This window comes from Grus americana, chromosome 2 (assembly GCF_028858705.1).
Source record: "Grus americana isolate bGruAme1 chromosome 2, bGruAme1.mat, whole genome shotgun sequence".
Classification (NCBI taxonomy): Eukaryota; Metazoa; Chordata; class Aves; order Gruiformes; family Gruidae; genus Grus; species Grus americana.
This window is the reverse complement of record NC_072853.1, coordinates 1,399,431-1,419,098: the sequence shown is the minus strand read 5'-3', so window position 1 is coordinate 1,419,098 and position 19,668 is coordinate 1,399,431. Positions and strand designations below refer to the sequence as shown.

General features: G+C 57.6%; 1 protein-coding gene across 1 annotated transcript; it reads left to right on the top strand.

Annotated features, from left to right (window-relative positions):
• The first annotated feature begins 612 nt into the window (after positions 1-612).
• LOC129203291 (1-phosphatidylinositol 4,5-bisphosphate phosphodiesterase gamma-1-like) lies at positions 613-19,317 on the top strand. Its single transcript, XM_054817563.1, has 32 exons — positions 613-1,483; positions 6,558-6,707; positions 6,817-6,910; positions 6,990-7,037; positions 7,646-7,730; positions 7,864-7,944; positions 8,036-8,070; positions 9,181-9,253; positions 9,366-9,467; positions 9,547-9,665; positions 9,765-9,850; positions 10,038-10,158; positions 10,259-10,427; positions 10,715-10,834; positions 11,049-11,156; positions 11,241-11,428; positions 11,642-11,842; positions 11,988-12,107; positions 12,430-12,613; positions 12,932-13,009; positions 13,908-14,011; positions 14,232-14,328; positions 14,588-14,654; positions 15,097-15,260; positions 15,383-15,479; positions 15,617-15,841; positions 16,157-16,305; positions 17,077-17,191; positions 17,430-17,591; positions 17,796-17,884; positions 18,006-18,190; positions 18,268-19,317. Exons 1-32 carry the CDS (start codon positions 1,264-1,266, stop codon positions 18,317-18,319), a joined length of 3,888 nt encoding a protein of 1,295 aa, XP_054673538.1. The 5' UTR covers positions 613-1,263; the 3' UTR covers positions 18,320-19,317.
• The last annotated feature ends 351 nt before the right edge of the window (positions 19,318-19,668 follow it).

The window sequence follows — 19,668 nt, the reverse complement described above, 5'->3', positions numbered from 1 at the left end:
TCCCTGCACAAAGCATCTGCCCTCATAGCACCAGAGGGTCTTTGCACATCCAGCATCCATCAGAGGGACAAAACAAGGGCTGTGACACCAAGCCCTGTCCCCCACTGCCTCCCCCCTTTTTTCCAGCTGTGTTTCTTTCCCCTCACTGCAGTCCCTAGCCCTTTTCTTCCCATATATTTGAGGCAGGACAAAACTCATAACAGCAGTGACTCTGGTCCCGGTCACTCATAGGGCTTCAGTCCCAGATCAGTGTCGTAGCTCGCAGCGGGGACAGCCAGGAGCTAAAGCCACAGCAGCTGCTTTCCTTATCTTTAACCCTTTTTTGCCAAACAACCACATTTTCACCCAAGTGACCCCATCCCCGTCCTGGGGTGTCCCCCAGCCAGCAGCGGGGCCTGGGGCACCCCCACAAAGCCGGTCCCCATCTTGAGTTCCTCTAGATGTCACCCTCAGCCGTCTTTTCCCCGGCTTGGATTTTCCTTTCTCCAAGATCCTGCTTTTTTTTTTTTTTTTTTTTTTTTTTTTTAAATTCCTTTCTGATCTCTTTCCGGCCATGTGTGATTGCAGTTTCCTCTGGGCGTCCATTTCATCAGCCCGAAATTAAGGAGCGGAGGAGAGGGGCGGTGGGCAGCCGGCAGGAGCCCTCCCCCTCCCCACCCACCACCACCCCAACCTCGCATCCCGCATCCCGCCCCGCCGGGACCCCGCTGCTCCCCGGGCTGGTCGAGCACCCCTCGGCACCCCCTCGCTGCACCCCTCTCCCAACCCCGGCCCCACTTGGCCCGGAGGCCGGGGGGGGGATCCTCCACCTCAACACAGGCACCATCAGTTTTGGGGTGACTTTGCGGTTTTTTTTTTTGGCTGGGTTTTCCCCCCACGCCACCCTTTTTACTTGCAGACGTGCCCCTGCCATCCTGCGGTGGCCGGATGGTTTTTCTCCCCCTTGGCTCTGAACCGCAAGGCCATCGCCACTGGCGCTGCCCATCTTCTCCCACTGCTGCTGGATGCCAACGCCAGGGCCGGATTCAGCCTCGGCGAGAAGGTCACAGTACCTCCAGCCCACCCTTTTCCTCCCCGCTGCCGCCAAGCCCGGCTCCGTGCTGTGGCCGTGGTGCGGCAGAGGAGACGTCGGCCGAAGAGGAAACCCACGCCCGGGGCGAGCAAAGAAAATCCCTGGGGAGGTTTCGGCTATCTGGTTTGTCCTCTCCTGCATGAGACAACCCCGGCTCTGCGGCTCCGCCGGGCGATGGCCGTGTAGTGAAGATGTCCGTGACCAGGCTCAACAGCGTCAATGGCTTTCTGGAGGACGGCAGGATGGAGGCAGGGGACATGGGCAGGATCCTCCGCTGCCTGGAGATGGGCACCGTCCTTACCTTGTTCTATCAGAAAAAGTCACAGAGGCCAGAGCGAAGGACCTTCCAGGTGAAGTTGGAGACCCGGCAGATCATCTGGAGTCGGACACCTGAGAAAGTGGAGGGGGACAGTGAGTATCGGTGGCAGTGGCATGGGGAGCTGGGGATGTGCTGGTGGGATGCCTGCCCGTGGTGGAGTGCCTGGCTGTGGGGTGCTTGGCTGTGGTGGGATGTCCTACTGTGGTGGGGTGCCTGGCTGTGGGGTGCTTGGTCATGGTGAGATTCCCTGCCGTGGTGAGGACTGGTTGTGGGGTGCCCAGCCATGATGGGGTGTCCTACTGTGGTGGAATGTCCAGCTGCAGTGGGGTCCCTGGCCATAGGGTGCCCAGACCTGATGGGGTACCTGGCAGTGGGGTGCCTGGCTGTGGTGGGATGCCCTGCTCTGGTGGGGTGCAGAGCCACAGTGGGGTGGTTGGCTGTGGTAGGGTGCCTGCTGCAGTGGGGTGCCTCAGCATAGTGGGATGCCTGGTTGCAATGGGGTGTCTGGCCATGGTGGGATACCCAGCAACAGTGATGGGGTACCTGGTTGTCGCAGAGTGCCTGGTTGTGGTGGCGTGCCTGGAAATAGTGGGGTGCCCAGCCATAGTGGGGTCCTGGCCATGTTTGGTGCCCTACCATGGCGGGATACCTAGCCATGGTGCAGTGCCCAGCCTTGGAGAGGTGCCCAGCCATGGTTGCATGCCCAGATGCGTTGGAGTGCCTGGAATTAGTAGGGTGCCCAGCTGTAGTGGGATGCCCTACCATGGTGGGGTGCCTGGCCATGGTGTGATGCCCAGAGATAGACATGCTGGAGTTGCTGGGCTGAGCAACCCTTGCCTCCTCCATCCCAGCTCGTGTGACCCATAAGTTGCCATGGGCATCAAGCTGCTGCCATTTCATCCCCAGGGTTTTATACCCTCCCTGGCAAAGAGGTAAAGGAGCCAGCCACCACCTTGCCTGCTTACGGTGCTTTTAACCCCAAAAATGGGGTGTTCAGGCTGCCAGGGCAGGCAGCAGCATGGGGTGGAGCATGGTGGTGGCCCCATGCAGCCCAGAGAGGACTTGGCCAGCTGGGGTCTGCCCCATGTGCATTAATGACATCAATGCAAAATTTGGATGGCGTCTGAACTGGTAGGGACTGGTGACACTAGGGTCCAGCACAGGAGATGCTCCCACTGGAGCATCCATAAAAATCACCCTTCCTTGTGGATTTGCTGGTGGCTAGTAGGCTGTTGGGGCATACTCCCACTGCCAGGCATCGATGGGGCTCCATGTCTTGGTGCTCGTTACCTTGTTGCTCATTACTTCAAGACTTGCACCTCCTCTTAAATTCTGGTCATCCAGAAGGGGTAAAAAAAAGAAAAATTCCTCTGGAAAAGGTACAATCCTGCCATCCAACCCCATCACCCGCTTCCCCCAGCCCTGGGTGAGAACAATCCCGGTCTTGGTGTTGGGCTGGAGCATCTTCACCCCCGGGCCAGCCCTTCTCCGTGCTCACGCGTCCTCCCGTGCACCATAATTTTATGGAAGCGCCAGGATCTCCTGTTCATCCCTGGGGTCTCGCTCCCACCCCGTGCCCAACCTCACGCCTGCCTGGGCCATTTTAAATCCCCCTGTCAACCAGGCACCCCGCTTGCAGAGGGATTAGCGGGGACAACCGACAGCGCTGATGTCTCTGTTACAGACTGGCAGGGCCAGGACACAGATCCTGGGTCTCCCCAAGACTCCCAGCACCATGCAGGCTAATTACATGCTTCGTTAAGCAGCCGATGGACGAGCGTCCGTGCCAATGGGGTCGCCTGTAGCATCGCCTCCAAAATTAACCTCATCCTGGAGGGTTTCCAGTTCATCACCCTCGTCAGACCCTGGTCCCCAAGTGCAAGGATGAAGTCTAGTGGAAAACAGCCCAAAATGGATCTTTGCAAGAAATGAAAAGAAATAGGGGTGAAGGCAGCTTGGCAAACCCAAGAGCATTTCAGAGGGGTGGTTTGCTATGACAAAGGCTAATTGGGATCACACCTCCAGCCTCGCTAACAGCAAATAATTAGAAATAGGACTGTTTGGGGAGGAGAAAATACAAATGGGGTTTAACACTGCTGGACCAGGAGGAAATATTTTATTTCAGGTTTTAAATCAGCTTCACAACAGCATGAGGAGCCCTGGGGGATGTGGCCACCCTATCCCCCCCATATGGGAGGGTCTGAACTGCCCCACGTCCCACGAGAAGGAAGGACCGAGGTGAACATGAGGGGACACGGCTTGTGCCACCGCAGCTCCACCCGGGCCAGCTAGATTTCCCAGCACAACCATTCCCTCCAGCTGCTTTGCTTTACTTTTCTCCTAATGCAATAAGAAAACTCCCAGGCTCACAGCATCCCTAAAAACCACCGGGCAGACCCTGGTCCTACATCCTCTTCCCACCATCCCTATATTTAAAACCTTCTTTGCACCACGCTGCTCACTTTGCATTAGAAGAGAAAAGGGATTTTCGCAGCTGGAACCGACTTCCAGAGTGTTTTAGTCGCCCGGGACCCCTGAGACAATGCAGGGAGGAGTTTGGAGACATAGTTTTGACATGATCGCTGCAAATCCGCTGCAGATGTGGTTTCCAGGAAGCCGCCGGCTGCGTTGCATTGTGCAGCCCTGCGCCGCTCCCTCTTCCCCCGGCTCTTCATGGGGCTGGGCTATTTGCCCTGTGGAGAAGGACTTTGGGGTACTTTGGTGGATGAAAAACTGGACATGAGCCCAATCTGTGCGCTCGCAGCCCAGAAAGCCAGCCGTATCTCAAGCTGCATCCAAAGCAGTGTGACCAGCAGGTCGAGGGAGGGGATTCTGCCCCCCTGCAGTACTATGTCCAGCTCGGGGGTCCCCAGGACAAGAAGGACATGGAGCTGTTGGAGCAAGGCCAGAGGAGGCCATGGAGATGATCTGAGGGCTGGAGCACCTCTGCTATGGAGACAGGCTGAGAGAGTTGGGGTGGTTCAGCCTGGAGAAGAGAAGGCTCCAGGGAGACCTTACTGTGGCTTTTCAATACTTAAACTGTGCTCCAGAGAAAGATGGGGACAGACCTTCTAGCAGAGTCTGTAGCAATAGGACAAGGGGTAATGGTTTTAAACTAAAAGAGGGGAGATTCAGACTAGATCTAAGGAAGAATTTTTTTATGATGAGGGTGGTGAGGCCCTGGCACAGGTTGCCCAGGGAGGTGGTAGATGCCCCATCCCTGGAAATATTCAACGTCAGGTTGGACGGGGCTCTGAGCAACCTGATCTGGTTGAAGGCGTCCCTGCTCATTGCAAGGGGGTTGGACTAGATGACCTTTAAAGGTCCCTTCTGATCCAAAACATTTGATGATTCTATGATTATTGGCAGTGCCCAGAGGTCGTACCCAAGGCCAGATCCCAGCACTGTTGAATCAGGGGAATGGCTGCACTGGGACTTGTTGGCAGAGCCCTGGTAGTCATCAGCATCTCGCCCCTCTCCAGCACGCTGTGGATGGGCAGCTTTGGGAATGAGCAGTTTGTTTTTAACCTATAAACCCATTTTTACCCCAAATATCTGCCTGTTTGTACCAAAGTGGGTTTCCTCCAAGCCATGGAGGCTGCACAGAGACAGCAACAGGGTTTCATTTCTTGAAATCCAGTCCCAAAACAAAGCACACGCAGGGGTGCAGACCTCCTGTGTATCATTTGTGCTAAAATCCCACTCCAGTCCATGAAATTTGGCTTGCGGTCCTCCAGCAAGGGAAGGCTGGATAAAGCCTCCAGTATTTTCTGGAGCTTTTCCGCCAAGAAAAACTATTCTGCACCTTTTTTCTTGCTTAATCAGCCCGATTTCTCCCCCATCCCTTATTCCTTCCCACGTTCGGCTTTTCTTTATCCCTTTTGGATTAGGCTGAGGGTTTCTGTCGAGGCACAGGCACGTCTGCACCCTTCCTCACCGCTGCATCGGAAACGCGGCCGGGCTGGAAATTCTCCGGGAAATGACCCATTTCCTCGGCAGGACAATACCCTGGTGCAGTGGTCCGGCCGCCCTTGGCCGCACAAAGGCCTTTCCGGTGCTGGCGGCTCAGCCCTGGAGGGCAAAGCTGCCCAGAGGTGATGTTCGTGGTATCGAGAACAACTTTGGGTGTTATTGCTAATATCATCATATTATTTTTCTGCTCCCGGCGGGATGTGTCCACTCGGCAAAACCAGGGGTTGGAAATCTCCCCCAGCGGTGTAACAGTGAGGAAGACAGCGATCCGGAAACCCAGCCCTCCTGCCGCTGGCGGGGCTTTATATAGCAAGATAATGAGAGAGCAGCACAGCAGGAAAGAAACGCCCTGTGGTCCGGGCTGCCAGGGCTCCAAATTGCCACCTTTGGGCAGACGTCTTCAATTAAAAGATGAGCTCAGCCTGCCCCAGAGCAGGGTCTGTCTTTGGGAGGAGAAGGCAGGGGAGAGGTGGCCGGAGATATGCTGGCTGGGATGGGGCTGGCTGAGCTTGGAGGACACATGGCACCCACAAAGCTGGGAAACCGGTGGGCAGCACTGCGGGGATGCCACATCCTGGGGACATGGATCCCTGGAGGACACATAGCAGTAGTGTGCCATCACACATCTGGGGGAAGAGCTGCAAGGACCTGGGGATATGGGTCCCTGGAGGACACATGGCCGTGACACCCATGGTACCATCACACAGCTGCAGCAGTGCTGCAGGGATGCCCCGTCCTGGGGATATGGTTCTGTGGAGGACACATGGCCATGGCACGCATGGTGCTGTCACGCAACTGCAACAGTGCTGCAGGGACACACCATCATGCAGACGTGGCTCCCTGGAGGACACATGGCCATGGCTCCTATGATGCCGTCTTTCACCAATGGGCAGTGCCACAGGGATGCCCCGTTCTGGGCACACAGTTCCCTGAAGGATGTGCAATACCCATGGTGCCATCACACAAGCAGACACATCACTGGAGGGCAGCAGGGACATATCTTCCTAGAGCACCCACCATATCATCACACACTCATGGGCAGTGCCCTGGGGACACCCCATCCTGGGGAAAAGGCTCCCCAGAGGGCATGTGGTCTCCTGGCAGTCCCATCTCTTGCAGCCTCCCCAAGCCCCACATGTGGGTCCGTGGTAACAGACAGGCTGGGGACAGTCCCATGTCCCTCTCTCCCTGCAGTTGACATTCGGGAGATCAAGGAGATCCGCCTGGGGAAGAACTCACGGGACTTTGAGCGCTACCCTGAGGACGCTCGCAAGCTTGACTTCACCATGTGCTTCATCATCCTCTACGGGATGGACTTCAGGCTGCGGACACTCAGTGTGGCTGGTGCGTGGGCTCCCTCCTCATTCTCCCTGGCCACCTGCAGGCTCTCACCCCATCCCCAGCATCCCATCTCCCCCATCCAAACTTCACCACCCTCCTCTTCTTCCTCCAGCTTTCTGTGAGGAGGACATCAACCTGTGGATAACAGGCCTCAACTGGCTGGTGGCGGACACCCAGAAAGCCCAGACCCCGCTGCAGATCGAGAGGTGAGGAAGAGCCAGTGGGGCTCATTTCCCAGTCCCCCTCCTGGGGCTGAGCATCGTCTGTCCATCCTTTCCTTCCCAGGTGGCTGCGGAAACAGTTTGATGGGATGGACCGGTCACGGGAAGGCAGGTGAGCACCGTCATGGCCCTGTGTTGGGAAGTGGCTGGTGGGTTTGGCCGGACAGGGCCATGTCCCCCCAGTTTCACCCCAAATCTGGAGGCTGAGCCAGGCTGGGAGCGGGGTTGGTGGGACAAGGTAGTACCAAGTTATCTGAGGTTCTCAAAGGCACCAAAAATCAGACTCAAGCACAAGTCCCCTCCTTGCCATGATGCCCCCATGCCCGCTGCTGCATTTCCACCCGTGCCAGGAAGGGCTGGACCATTAATGCAGCCCATAAACATCTCCCCAAGTCAAGAAAAACCCCAAATCAAGTGAATTTGGACTTAAATGATCATGCGGATGGGGACGGGCATCACCTCCAGATGCGATGATGGCTTAGAGCACCCAGTTGGTTCTTGGATGCACTCCCTCTCCCTGACCCTCTGCTCACATTCGCACCATACCCTGTGTAATTAGGGGTCCTGTGCCACTATGGGGGTCCACAGCCCAGTAGGGTGGGAGCCCCACACCAGAGAGCATGCTGGCACCAGAATTTGGGGTGGGACCCTTGGTGTCAGGAGCTGGGGGTTGTCTGTGGGGTCTGGCTGGCGCCCTGAGGCCAGCTCATCCTCCTACAGCATCACAGTGAAGGACCTGAAGGCCATGCTGCCCCAGGTGAACTACCGCGTTCCCAACATGAGGTTCCTGCGGGACAAGCTTGTGGTAAGGCTCCCCCTGGGCACCCCTACTATGCATGGAGAAGGTCTTCAAGCCCCCACAGCCAGGCTGGACTGGCCCCGGTGTCACTGACTCCAGTTGGGTGGCCCTGCTCTCATGTTATCACCCTTTCTGGCAGGAGGTGGAAGCCAGGAACGAGATGACTTTCTCCCACTTCATCCAGTTCTACAAAAACTTGATGTTTGATGCGCAGAAGTCGGTAAGAGCCATGGCTTATCCTCCTGAGCATCCCCTGCCCAGTGGAGCACGTCCGTGGCCAGCTAAGCCCTGTCCCCTCCTTTGCCTTGCAGGTCATCGAGCAGCTGGAGCTCTCGTTCCCTTTGCGGTAAGTACCCAGGAGCCCAGCAGCTCCCATCCCAGCCGAGCCTCCGAGGGTTGGATCCATTGGGTGGGAATGCAGCTGGGCTACAGGACAGAGCCTGGGGAGGGCAGAGGGTGTGGGCAGTGCACGTGGCCTTGGAGCATCTCCCAGCATCGGGGCAGGCTTGGGGTGGAGGGGATGGTGGGATGGCAGGGGTGGTCTGAGGGGCAGGGATGGGAGAAGGGATGAGCAGGAATGGAAGAAGGGGTAGGAGTGGGAATGGGAGAGGGGATGGGAGGAGGGATGGGAGTGGAGATGGGAGCAGAGATGGGAGCAGAGATGGCAACAGGGATGGGAGAAGGGGTGAGTAGGGATGGGTGAGGTCATGGGAGAGGGAATGGGAGCGGAAACAGAAGTAGAGATGGGAGCGGAGATGAGCAGGGATGGGAGTGGGGATGGGAGTGGGGATGAAAGCAGTTGTAGGAGCAGGGATGGGTGCAGGGATGGGAGCAGGGATGAGCAGAGATGAGAAGGGACAGGAGGAGCGGTGGGAGCAGGAACATGAGGGGAATGGGAGCAGGGACATGAGTGGGGATGGGAGCAAGAATTTGAGCAGGAATGGGTGTGGGGATGGGAACAGGGACATGAGTGGGGATGGGAGCAAGAATTTGAGCAGGAATGGGTGTGGGGATGGGAACAGGGACATGAGTGGGGATGGGAGCAAGAATTTGAGCAGGAATGGGTGTGGGGATGGGAACAGGGACATGACCAAGGATGGGTGCAGGACAGGATCAGGGATGTGGGCGGGGATGAGTGCCAGGGATGCAGGGACATGTGGCACTGCCCTCCTTCTCACATCCCTGGGCAATGCTGCATGCTCTGGCTGGGTGCCTGCTCCTCCCAGGTTGCAGGGTGACACTGGGAGTGTTTGCTCTAGCAGCACCCAACAGCTCAGGGTGCCCCTGGTACCCCCATGGCCTGCGCTTTCCCTGAGCCACAGAGGGCAGGAGTGGGGTGGGAGTGGGAGGCATCGGGGAGCTGAGCTGCAGGTGGGCACTGGCAGCCTCAACTCCCCCATGGGGTCTAACCCAACTCCTGCTCCCGGTCCTCGCTGATGGCCTCTCCATGTCCCAGGAACGTAGACCGCCCTGAGCTGTGCCAAATCTCCCTTTACGACTTCCAGAAGTTCCTGCTGCACGACCAGAAGGTGGGTGCCCTTAGAGACCCCTGTGGCATCCCTCTCAGCTCCAAGCCCGGGGACCCCCATGGGATGCCCCAGCCTGGTTTCCCCTGTAACAACAGCCATGTTTCCACCCCAGGAACCCTGGGCCAGCGATGTGGGCATGGTGCGGGACTACATGTGCACCTACCTCAAGGAGGCCTCCAGTGAGACAACAGACCCCTCCTTCCAGCTGGACGAGGTGGGTGGCCCCACATGGCACCCGCCCAGGGGTGTCTCCCCAGCCTTGGCACTCTCTGACCTCTCTGCTTTCCCCCTAGTTCCTCACGTACCTCTTCTCCAAGGAGAACATGGTGATGGATGCCAAGTATGAGCGTGTGGTGCCTGAGGAGATGAACCACCCCCTGTCCCAGTACTGGATCTCCTCCTCCCACAACACGTAAGGACAGGGTGGGCTCTCCTCAGGGACCTCCGTGAGCATCCCATCACCCTGGCCGGTACAACCTTGGCCACTGATGGTCCTTCTCATTCTCCGCAGATACCTGACAGGGGACCAGTTCTCCAGTGAGTCCTCCCTGGAGGCATACGCCCGCTGCCTGCGCATGGGCTGCCGCTGCATCGAGCGTGAGTCCCCCCAGCACCACACAGAGATGCTGAGCAGCCCCCCAGCACCCTGTGTCACATCAGATGACCGTCCCATGTACCCATCCCATGGCACCAGGGTGGGGGGATCTTCCATGTCCTTCAGGGGCTCGAAAACAATGTGCAGTTCATGACCAGCATGTGTTAACCAAGGTGTCTCCCCACTCAGTGGACTGCTGGGATGGCCCAGACGATCTCCCTATCATCTACCATGGCCACACACTCACCTCCAAGATCAAGTTCCTGGATGTGCTGCACACCATCAAGGAGCATGCATTCGTCACCTCCGAGTAAGCCCCAGACCACCCGATGACATCCCAATTCTGGGCCAGGCAGGCAGCCTCTCCTTCACCTTCATCCCAAGCCACTATTCCCACCTGCTTCCTCCAGGTTCCCCATCATCCTCTCCATCGAAGACCACTGCAGCATTGTCCAGCAAAGGAACATGGCCTCCCACTTCAAGAAGGTTTTCGGGGACATGCTACTCACCAAGCCAGTGGACATCAATGCCGACGAGCTGCCCTCACCCACCCAGCTCAAGAAGAAGATCTTAATCAAGGTGTGGGGCAGGCACAACCCCAAAGCCCCTTTTTGTGAGAGGGACAAAAACCATGTTGGGCTGGGAGGGGTGGTGATTATCTCAAATCTTGGGACTCAAGAGCAATATCTCTCTGTGCACATGCAGTAGGACATCAGAGAGGTGTCCTACTGCAAGAGACTGTCAAGGGGAACAGGGGGTGGTGGAGGGGAACCTGTAGGAGCCCAAGTGTGGCCTGAGGGCTGGGAGCTCAGTGTGATGGGGACACCGTACCCACTGCTGAGCTCCCCTGCCTGGGCTGTCCCCAGCACAAGAAACTGGTTGAAGGGAACCTGTACGAGGAGGTCTCCACCGCCAGTTACTCAGAGAATGACATTAGCAACTCCATCAAGAATGGCATCCTCTACCTCGAAGACCCCATCGATCACGTAAGAGTCTCCCTGATGCTGGTGGCTGAGGGCTGAGTGGTGTCTGTTGGATGGGGATGAGCATCAGGGTTTGGGTTGGGCAAGGGGCATGGGCTCTCCTAGACTATTGCAATGCCATAGGGGGATGGGGGAGGGGCAGAGACAGAGATCTCAAAGCCCCATCCCTCCATGCCACCATCCTGCCGACCCTGGTGATGCTCTTATTCCCTCCCAGACCTGGAGCCCCCATTATTTTGTCCTGACAAGCAACAAGATCTACTATTCGGAAGAGACATCCCGCTACCAGTTCAACGAGGACGAGGAGGACGTGGAGCAGAAGGAGGTGTGTGTGGAGCAGGATGTGCCCATGAGGTGCAGGGGGACACTAACCCCAGGGCATGTCTTCTATTTTGGGGTGAACTTGTAGGAGTTCAACAACAACGAGCTGCACTTCACGGAGAAGTGGTTCCACGGGAAGTTGGGAGGTGGCCGCGATGGACGGCAGATCGCCGAGAAGCTGCTGCACGAGTACTGCACCGAGACGGGCGGCAAAGATGGCACCTTCCTGGTGCGCGAGAGCGAGACCTTCGTGGGTGACTACACCCTCTCCTTCTGGTAGGAGCCTTGGGGGGAAGGCAGGATCCCACCCTCCCCCAGCCAGTCTGGGCATCCCACCAGAGGTCCAGCTGATCTCTGGGTTGGTGGCTGGAATGGCATTTGGGGTGGAAACACCACGTTTTTGCATGGCACGTGGACCCCCAAGTGTGGGATGGTGGGGACATGAACCCGAGTTGACTCACTCCTGCCTTCTCCCCACCACCATGTCAGGAGGTCCAGCCGGGTACAGCACTGCCGGATCCACTCACGGCAGGAGGCCGGTGCCACCAAGTTCTACCTGACGGACAACTTGGTCTTCGACAGCCTCTACAGCCTCATTTGCCACTACCGCGAGGTGCCGCTCCGCTGCAACGAGTTCGAGATGCGCCTCACCGACCCCGTCCCCCAACCCAATGCCCATGAGAGCAAAGAGTGAGGGCCATCCCCAACCCCATCCCCATCCCCTTGATCTCCTGGGTCCACCAGCCTCCTCCATCCCTGTTGTCAGGTCTTGGGTGCCCCCCAGGATGCGGGGATGCCAGCACTAGCCCACTGCCTCTGTTCTCTGCCCGGCCAGGTGGTACCACGCCAGCTTGACACGCCTGCAGGCTGAGCACATGCTGATGCGGGTCCCACGTGATGGAGCCTTCCTGGTGCGCAAGCGCAGTGAACCCAGCTCCTACGCCATCTCCTTCCGGTGAGTGCAGGCAGCTCAGCACCCCGAGGCTGGCCGGGCTCGGTCACAGTGCCCACATTGCCATCTGAGCTGAGAACTGCCCGTTTCATGTCTGTTGTGACTCCATGCCAGGCGGTGGGGGGTTGCTCTCAGTCAGCAGGGTGACACGATGGGACACAAGATGCTGTCATGGGGAGGCTGCAGTGATGGGAAAGCCGCGTCCTGAGGGCAGTCACCCCAGTGGCATCCCTGCCAGGGCAGGGCATCGCCTCCTGCCTGTCCCCATCATGGAGCCAGGGTCTGGCCACCCCTCACATATCCCCCTCATCTCTCTCGGCCCCAGGGCAGAGGGGAAGATCAAGCACTGCCGCATCCAGCAGGAAGGTCGTCTCTTCATGCTGGGCAGCTCAGCTGAGTTTGAGAGCCTCGTGGACCTTGTCAGCTACTATGAGAAGCACCCGCTCTACCGCAAGATGAAGTTGCGCTACCCCATCAATGAGGAGACCCTAGAGAAGATGGGCACCACCGTGAGTGCTCCTGGCAGGGGGGATGGTGGGAATGGGGGCTCTGTGCTACAGGCAACCCAGTCCCGTCCCCAGCTCCACCATGGTGTGAAGCTGTCCTCCAACTTCTTGGGTGAAGCCCAACCAGAACCAGCCAAGCTTGTTCTGCAGCCATTGCCCAGGGTTATAGCACAACTGTAATTCCCTTCCAATGAGTTGCAATGGGATATTAGGTCCCTCTCAACCATCCTCTTGACCACACATGGTGGTCTGGCTCCCACCACGTCCCCTTGTAGCCCCTGCCTGCATCTGAGTGACCCACTCAGGCATATCTCCTTGTAGGAGCTGGACTATGGAGCCCTGTATGAGGTGCGGACCCCTCACTTCTACGTAGAGGCCAACAAGATGCCGATGGCCAGGGTAAGGGGCCAGTCTGATGTCCCTGGGAGGTGGAGGGTGCTGGGACGTGACAGTTCTAGTGCTGGGGCTCCTGGGCAGTTGTCCCCCAGACCCACCACATCTCCCACCACTGACCTGAGAAGTGGTGGTGTTTTGCTGCATTTTTCTGACCCTCGAGTGATGCTGGAGCTGATGAGACCTTTCCTGCCTCCCCATCACTTGGGGATAGTCTGAGTTCCACCGACAGCATTGCAATGATGTGGTGGGCAATGACTAGAGAGAACCCAGCCTAGAGCAAGGACCTGGCACAAGTACACCCCAACAGTGAGGAAACCTCCATGGATCCCTTTGCATTCGGGAATCCTGAAAGAGCAGGCTTAGGGTCAGTTCCCAGGTGGTGGAGTCTCCATCCTCGGAGGTTTTTGGGACTTGGCTGATGTAGCTGGCCCAGCCTCCATCCTCAGAGGTTTTCAGGACTGGGCTGGTCTCAGAGCTCACCCTGGAGGAGGCTGGACTGGAGCCCCAAGGTTCCTTCCCTGTGATCCTACAATCCCATGGTCCAGCACTGCTGTGCCTTAAAGGTCCTTTTGCAGCAAAGCAGCTCTCAGGCTAAGACCAAACACAGGAAAGTTTAATCCAAAGGGGTTTTTTCCAGCAAGTGTGGTAATATCAGGGGATTAACCCCTTCAGTGCACCAGGATAAACCATTGGGGGACCCAGAAAAGGAACACGCTTTGCACTGAACGTGGTGGTTCTACAGGACCTCCTGCCCTTGAACAATTTGGGGGCATCATTTGGGGTGTTGGACCCTCAGGAACCCCCACAGTGGAGCTCGAGGAGCTGGGCTGAGCAAGCAACGCTGCCCGCCAGCATCCCGAGCACTGGGTGGTGACACGTGTCCCTCTCCCCGGTGGTCCAGTGCACGGTGAAGGCTCTCTACGACTACAAAGCACAGCGGGAGGATGAGCTATCATTCTGCAAGCAGGCCATCATCCACAACGTCGACAAGCAGGATGGCGGCTGGTGAGGGCGGTTGGGTGGTCTCCGGGTGGTCATCGCTGTGGGTGGGAGGTGGAGGGGACACCCCAGGTTTTCCTGTGGGTCATCCTGCAGTGGGTTTTAACTGCCTCCTTTTCTGCCTCTCCACCCCTTCTCCAACCATTCCCCAACATTGCATGCAGCATGAACACCCTTGTCCCTTCCCAAATCGGTCCACTTGCCTTGATCCTCTCACCCCTTGCAGGTGGCGGGGGGACTACGGGGGCAAGAAGCAACTGTGGTTTCCAGCCAACTACGTGGAGGAGATCGTCAGCACACAAGCACAGGAGCAGGATGAGGCCGTGAGTGTCCTGTCCCCATGCAGCCAAGACCAAGGCTGCCCAAGATGGTCCCAGCCTTGTGCCAGCCTGGACCCTTATCCAGAGGCTGGGGGATGCTCAACTGTGGAGCAGAGGATGCCAAGAGCATGGTTTTTTTCTCTGCTTTTGCTCAGATTTGGCCAATTCTGAGGGTTGGAGGGAGGCTGTCAAATGGAGTGGGCACTGGGCTGAGCCCCGCACAGCCGCCCCCCACCGCCACCTCTTCCTTCCTCTCTTGCAGTCATCGGAAAACAGCCCCCTGGGGAACTTCTTGAAAGGCTTCATCGATGTGCCATCCTGCCACGTCGGTGAGTGCCCCCAGCGTGGCTGTGGGAGCCCACCGGGACAGCACACACCCCGCACTGGATCTCAGTGCCATGAGCCGAGGCTCCCCAAACTCATCATGCAATTGCTAGCCAGGCTCGTGCTTGGCACAACATGCCAGGGAGCATCGTGGGGCTGGGTTCGGAGGGATTTGGCTGATTTTGAGGGGATTCAGAGGAATTTGGAGATCTGGATGATTCAGGGGGTATTTACCTCTGGCTGTAAGGAAAATGCATTTCAGAGTGGAAAGCTGAAACCATTCATTAGAAAAATGGGAGTCTCACAAGAGGAGGACCCCAACGACTGGTGGGGTGCCAGTGGGGGCTGGTGGGAGCCTGGGAGCGGGACCGCTGAGGTTTCATTTGCTCCGCAGAGCCAACAGTTGGGAATGTCTTCAAGTAAAGCCCCCCTCTGATGTCCTTATAGTTATCTCCAAAGACGGGAGGAGCTCCAAACCATTTGTCTTCACCATCCATTCCCAGCAGATGTCCCACGCAGCCCAGTCACTGGACGTGGCCGCGGACACGCAGGAGGAACTCAGCGAGTGGGTGGCCAAGATCCGAGAGGCCACGCAGAACGCCGATGCCAGGGTGAGGGGCACTGGGCTGCAGAGGATGGGAGTGGATGGTCCCATCCCCAAGTGGATGGTCCCCAACATCTTCAAAGGAGGAGGCTGGGGGAAGACTTTTAGCTCCTGTTTTCCTTTGTGCAGATGCAAGAGGGAAAGATCATGGAGCGGAGGAAGAAGATTGCGCTGGAGCTCTCTGAGCTGGTTGTGTATTGCCGCCCGGTGCCATTCGATGAAGACAGTAAGAGCTGGAGAAGGGGGGTGATGGAATGAGCATGGGAAGATATGGGTAGGGGAACCAAGTGGTCATGGTGGGCCAACCCCTTGGCCACCAGAGAGTCCCATGTCCTCCGCTGATGGCCACCTTGGTGCTTTCAGAGATTGGCACGGACAAGGCATGCTACCGGGACATGTCCTCCTTCCCGGAGACCAAGGCAGAGAAGTACGCCAACCGCAGCAAAGGCAAGAAGTTCCTGCAGTACAACCGGCGCCAGCTCAGCCGCATCTACCCCAAAGGGCAGCGCCTAGACTCCTCCAACTATGACCCATTGCCCATGTGGATCTGCGGTAGCCAGCTCGTGGCCCTCAACTTCCAGACACCCGGTAAATCCTGCTCCTGGGGTGGTTGCTGGGCTGATCCCCTCAGGCCACCCCAAAATCCCCATCCCCAGTGGCTCTGCCCTGGGCTCTGTTGCTAAAGGTGGTTTGGACGATTGCTCCAATGTTTATTCTCATCCTGGTGGGGACATCTCCACACAATTCTTGGGTGCTTCATGCAAAACCCAGCTGCATCCCTTCTCCAACCAGGGCTGGGGGACTGTTAGCAGGGGGTTTGCCAGGGCAGGACCTCCTGCCCAAGGACCGTGGGTAAGTCCCTGAGCCCCACAGCTCACAGCTGCTCTGTCCCCACGATCACAGACAAGCCGATGCAGCTGAACCAGGCGCTCTTCATGCTTGGTGGCCGCAGCGGTTACGTCCTGCAGCCAGACATCATGAGGGATGAGACGTTCGACCCCTTCGACAAGAACAGCCTGAAGATCGTGGAGCCCATCACGGTGCAGCTGCAGGCAAGTGGGACAGCAAGTCCACCCTGAGGTGGTCACCATCAAGATGGGGGCTTGCTTTTTCCTCCATTTTGGGACAACTGGGAGTGGTTTTTACATGTTTCACCCCCATGTTTGCTTCATGGAGATCACTACCCCATGATCTCTTCAGTTTGTTGGTCTTTCTTTGCTTGCAGCATCAGGAGAACCCCACAATTGCACAGAGCTGAGCCCAACCTGAGCAAGAGCAGGGCAGAGAGTAAAGTAGATAAAACTAGCCCAGAAGTTCCTTACCCAACCCTTGGGTAATTTCAGTGTTAGTGCTAGGATGGGTTGGTTTGTAGGCACCTGACTCTTGAGCATGGCATGAATCCAGCAAAGGTTTTTTAAAAAATTTGGCAGATACAGCTAAAATCAAGCTAAATCCAGTCCAAGGTCATAAATAAGGTGTGGTGTGGCTAATTATGGCCATGAAGCTTTTGGCAAGCCCAAAACACCCCAAATTTTTTACAATGAGAGTGGTGAAACACTGGCATAGGTTGCCCAGGGAGGTGGTAGATGTCCCATCCTTGGAAACATTCAAGGTCAGGTTGGACAGGGCTCCGAGCAACCTGATCTGATCGAAGATGTCCCTGCTCATTGCAGGGAGGTTGGACTAGATGACCTTTAAAGGTCTCATCCAACCCAAACCATTTGATGATTCCATGATTCTAAAACGCCCAAGCCATACGGTTGCCTCGGAGAGTCCTTCCTCATCTGATGTAGCCAGAACTCACCTTCCTCTTCCTCCTGCAGATCCTTGGTGCCCGGCACCTGCCCAAGAATGGGAGGAGCATTGTGTGCCCCTTCGTGGAGGTGGAGGTGTGCGGCTCAGAGTACGACAACAGCAAGAACAAGACAGACGTTGTAGGTGAGGGTCCACGTGAGTGACATTCCCATGCAGCCCCTGCTCCCCAGGGACAAGTGGGGACACCAGGACATCCCTAAATGTGCCCTTTGGGGTCCTCTTGGACATGTGGGTAATGGGGATGGGTTTCATGGAGTAGCGAAGAGGACAGGCATCTCCCACTAACGTGCTGGTGCCATGCCAGTGATGTCCATGCCTCCAGCCCCACTCTGACCCTCCCTGCTCTCTCCTCACCCCCCAGCTGACAATGGCTTCAACCCCGTCTGGCTCTTCAAGCAGTTCGTCTTCGACATCAACAACCCCGAGTTTGCTTTCCTCCGCTTCGTGGTGTACGAGGAGGACATGTTCAGTGACCCCAACTTCTTGGCACAAGCCACCTTCCCTGTCAAAGGCCTCAAAACAGGTATATGGTGCCTCCATCTGCACCATCATCATCATCATCATCACAGAATCATAGAATGGTTTCAGTTGGAAGGGACCTTAAAGGTCATCTAGTCCAAATCCCCTGCAGTTATCAATGTCATGATCATCTCCTCGGGGATCTGGCCATGGTGAGGGGCTCAGACCCTGCCATGGTGCTGAGCTCGTGTTGTGGTGTTGTGTCCAGGTTACCGGTCAGTGCCGTTGAAGAACAGCTACACTGAGGACCTGGAGCTCGCCGCCCTCCTCATCCACATTGAGATCATCAACGCAAAGGCAGGTGGCCCAGGCAGCTCGGGGAACCCCATGCTTCAGTTTCTCCAGTTGGAGCAAAGAGGAACAGCACCCTGCAGAGTCCTGCCCAACCCACTAGCCTCATACCCTTGTGTCAGAGCAGGAGGAAGATGAGGAGAACCTCTACTCGTCCATCCAGCAGCTACGGGACCACGCCAGTGAGCTCTCCAGCCAGGTCTCCAGCTATGAGCGCACGAACGGCTGTGACTCCCGCTACCAGCAGCGCCTTGACGAGTTACGGGCAGCTCAGGAGCGGCTCATGGAGCTCACTGAAGTCCGCAACCGCAAGTGAGTGTCCCCTCCCTGTGCCTTCAGGAGATCCCTTTCAGGAGGGTCCCTAAGGCCACCACCTTGCTCCCCACCAGGTTGATGGAGAAGAAGAAGAGGGACCGGCAAATGGTCACCAAACGCAGCTGAGCTGGATGGACACAAGCCTGCCAGCCCGCTGCGGACCCCCCCTGCCACCTCCTCTCCTGCTGCAAAGGGAGGTGGGGTGGCCAGATCTGGACCCCCCCCCCCCAATGCCTGGGGCTGGGCGATAGCAGTGTGACAAATTTGGGGATGAAAGGGGACTTCAGGCAGCTCTGCCTGTGACATTTCTCCGTCGGGGCGAGGCAGGAGGTGGGATGCTCCGGCATAAATCCCAGGCACCTCTGGCTTCGTCCCATGTCCTCTGGGGCTGGTGGCCATGTCCTTGTCCCTGTGGGGTGGCCACCGCGGCTCCTCTTCACCCCACATCCTCTGCGTCCCACCACCCCATGGCGAAGGGGGGTGATGAGCCCAACAACTCATGGGGAAACTGAGGCACAGGAAAGGTCTCCCCATATCCAGCCAGCCCAGGACGGGGCAGGACCGGCCACCCCTGTCCTGCCACCTCCCCGCTGGGGACAGGGGACAGGGGACAGGACCAGCTGGCAGCGAGGCACCAGGATGGAGACACAGGGGACACTTTGGGGGGGGTAGGGGGGCACTTTGCCCCCCTCCACTATAAATATCTGTATTTTCTTCTTTTATCCAGCGTGTACATATGGCGCAGGGGGCGGGGTCTGTACCAGCCGCAGTATTAGGGCACAGGGGGACCCCAAAATGTCCGGAGATGCCCCTGGGATGGGCACGAGGAAGCAGGGAACCAGCTCTGGGGGTGCCCCACGGGGCAGGGTGGCCAGTGACAGGGTGCCCCAAGCGGGCACCAGGCAGACGTGGGCACTGAGGTGGCCCTGGGGCAGGGAGGGGACAGGGATGTCCCCAAGGTGACACCAGTGTTGGCACCAAACCCTGGGAATGGGGACGGATCCTGCAGGTAAAGCCAACAGAAGTGGTGGCTCAGGACATCTCGGGGTGTCCCCTGGGGTCAGGGCATCCCAGCGGGGGGAACCGTGTATTCTTTGTATGAAAATAAATCTATTTAGCCAATATTTATATCCCGTCACCGTGCTCTGGTCCCCCCCTGCTCTGCCCCCAGCGCCGATGTCCCTGGGGTGGGTGATGTCCCCAGGCTTGGTGGTCCCGGACCCCTGATCTCAGTGTGTCACCCTTGTCCCCATGACGAGTCCCCAGCGGCAGTGGGGACACCCAGGCGGTGGGTGGTTTTGGAGCTGGGACGTGTGAGCTGTGGTGGGCGGGGAGGGGGCACGGGACACAGGCCATGGGATACGGGGCACAGCCACACGCCGGGGGACACAGGCAGAGGGACGGAGGGGACAGGGGTGCAGGGACACAGGGACAATGGACACAGCACCACGGGGATGCAGGATACAGCATCATGG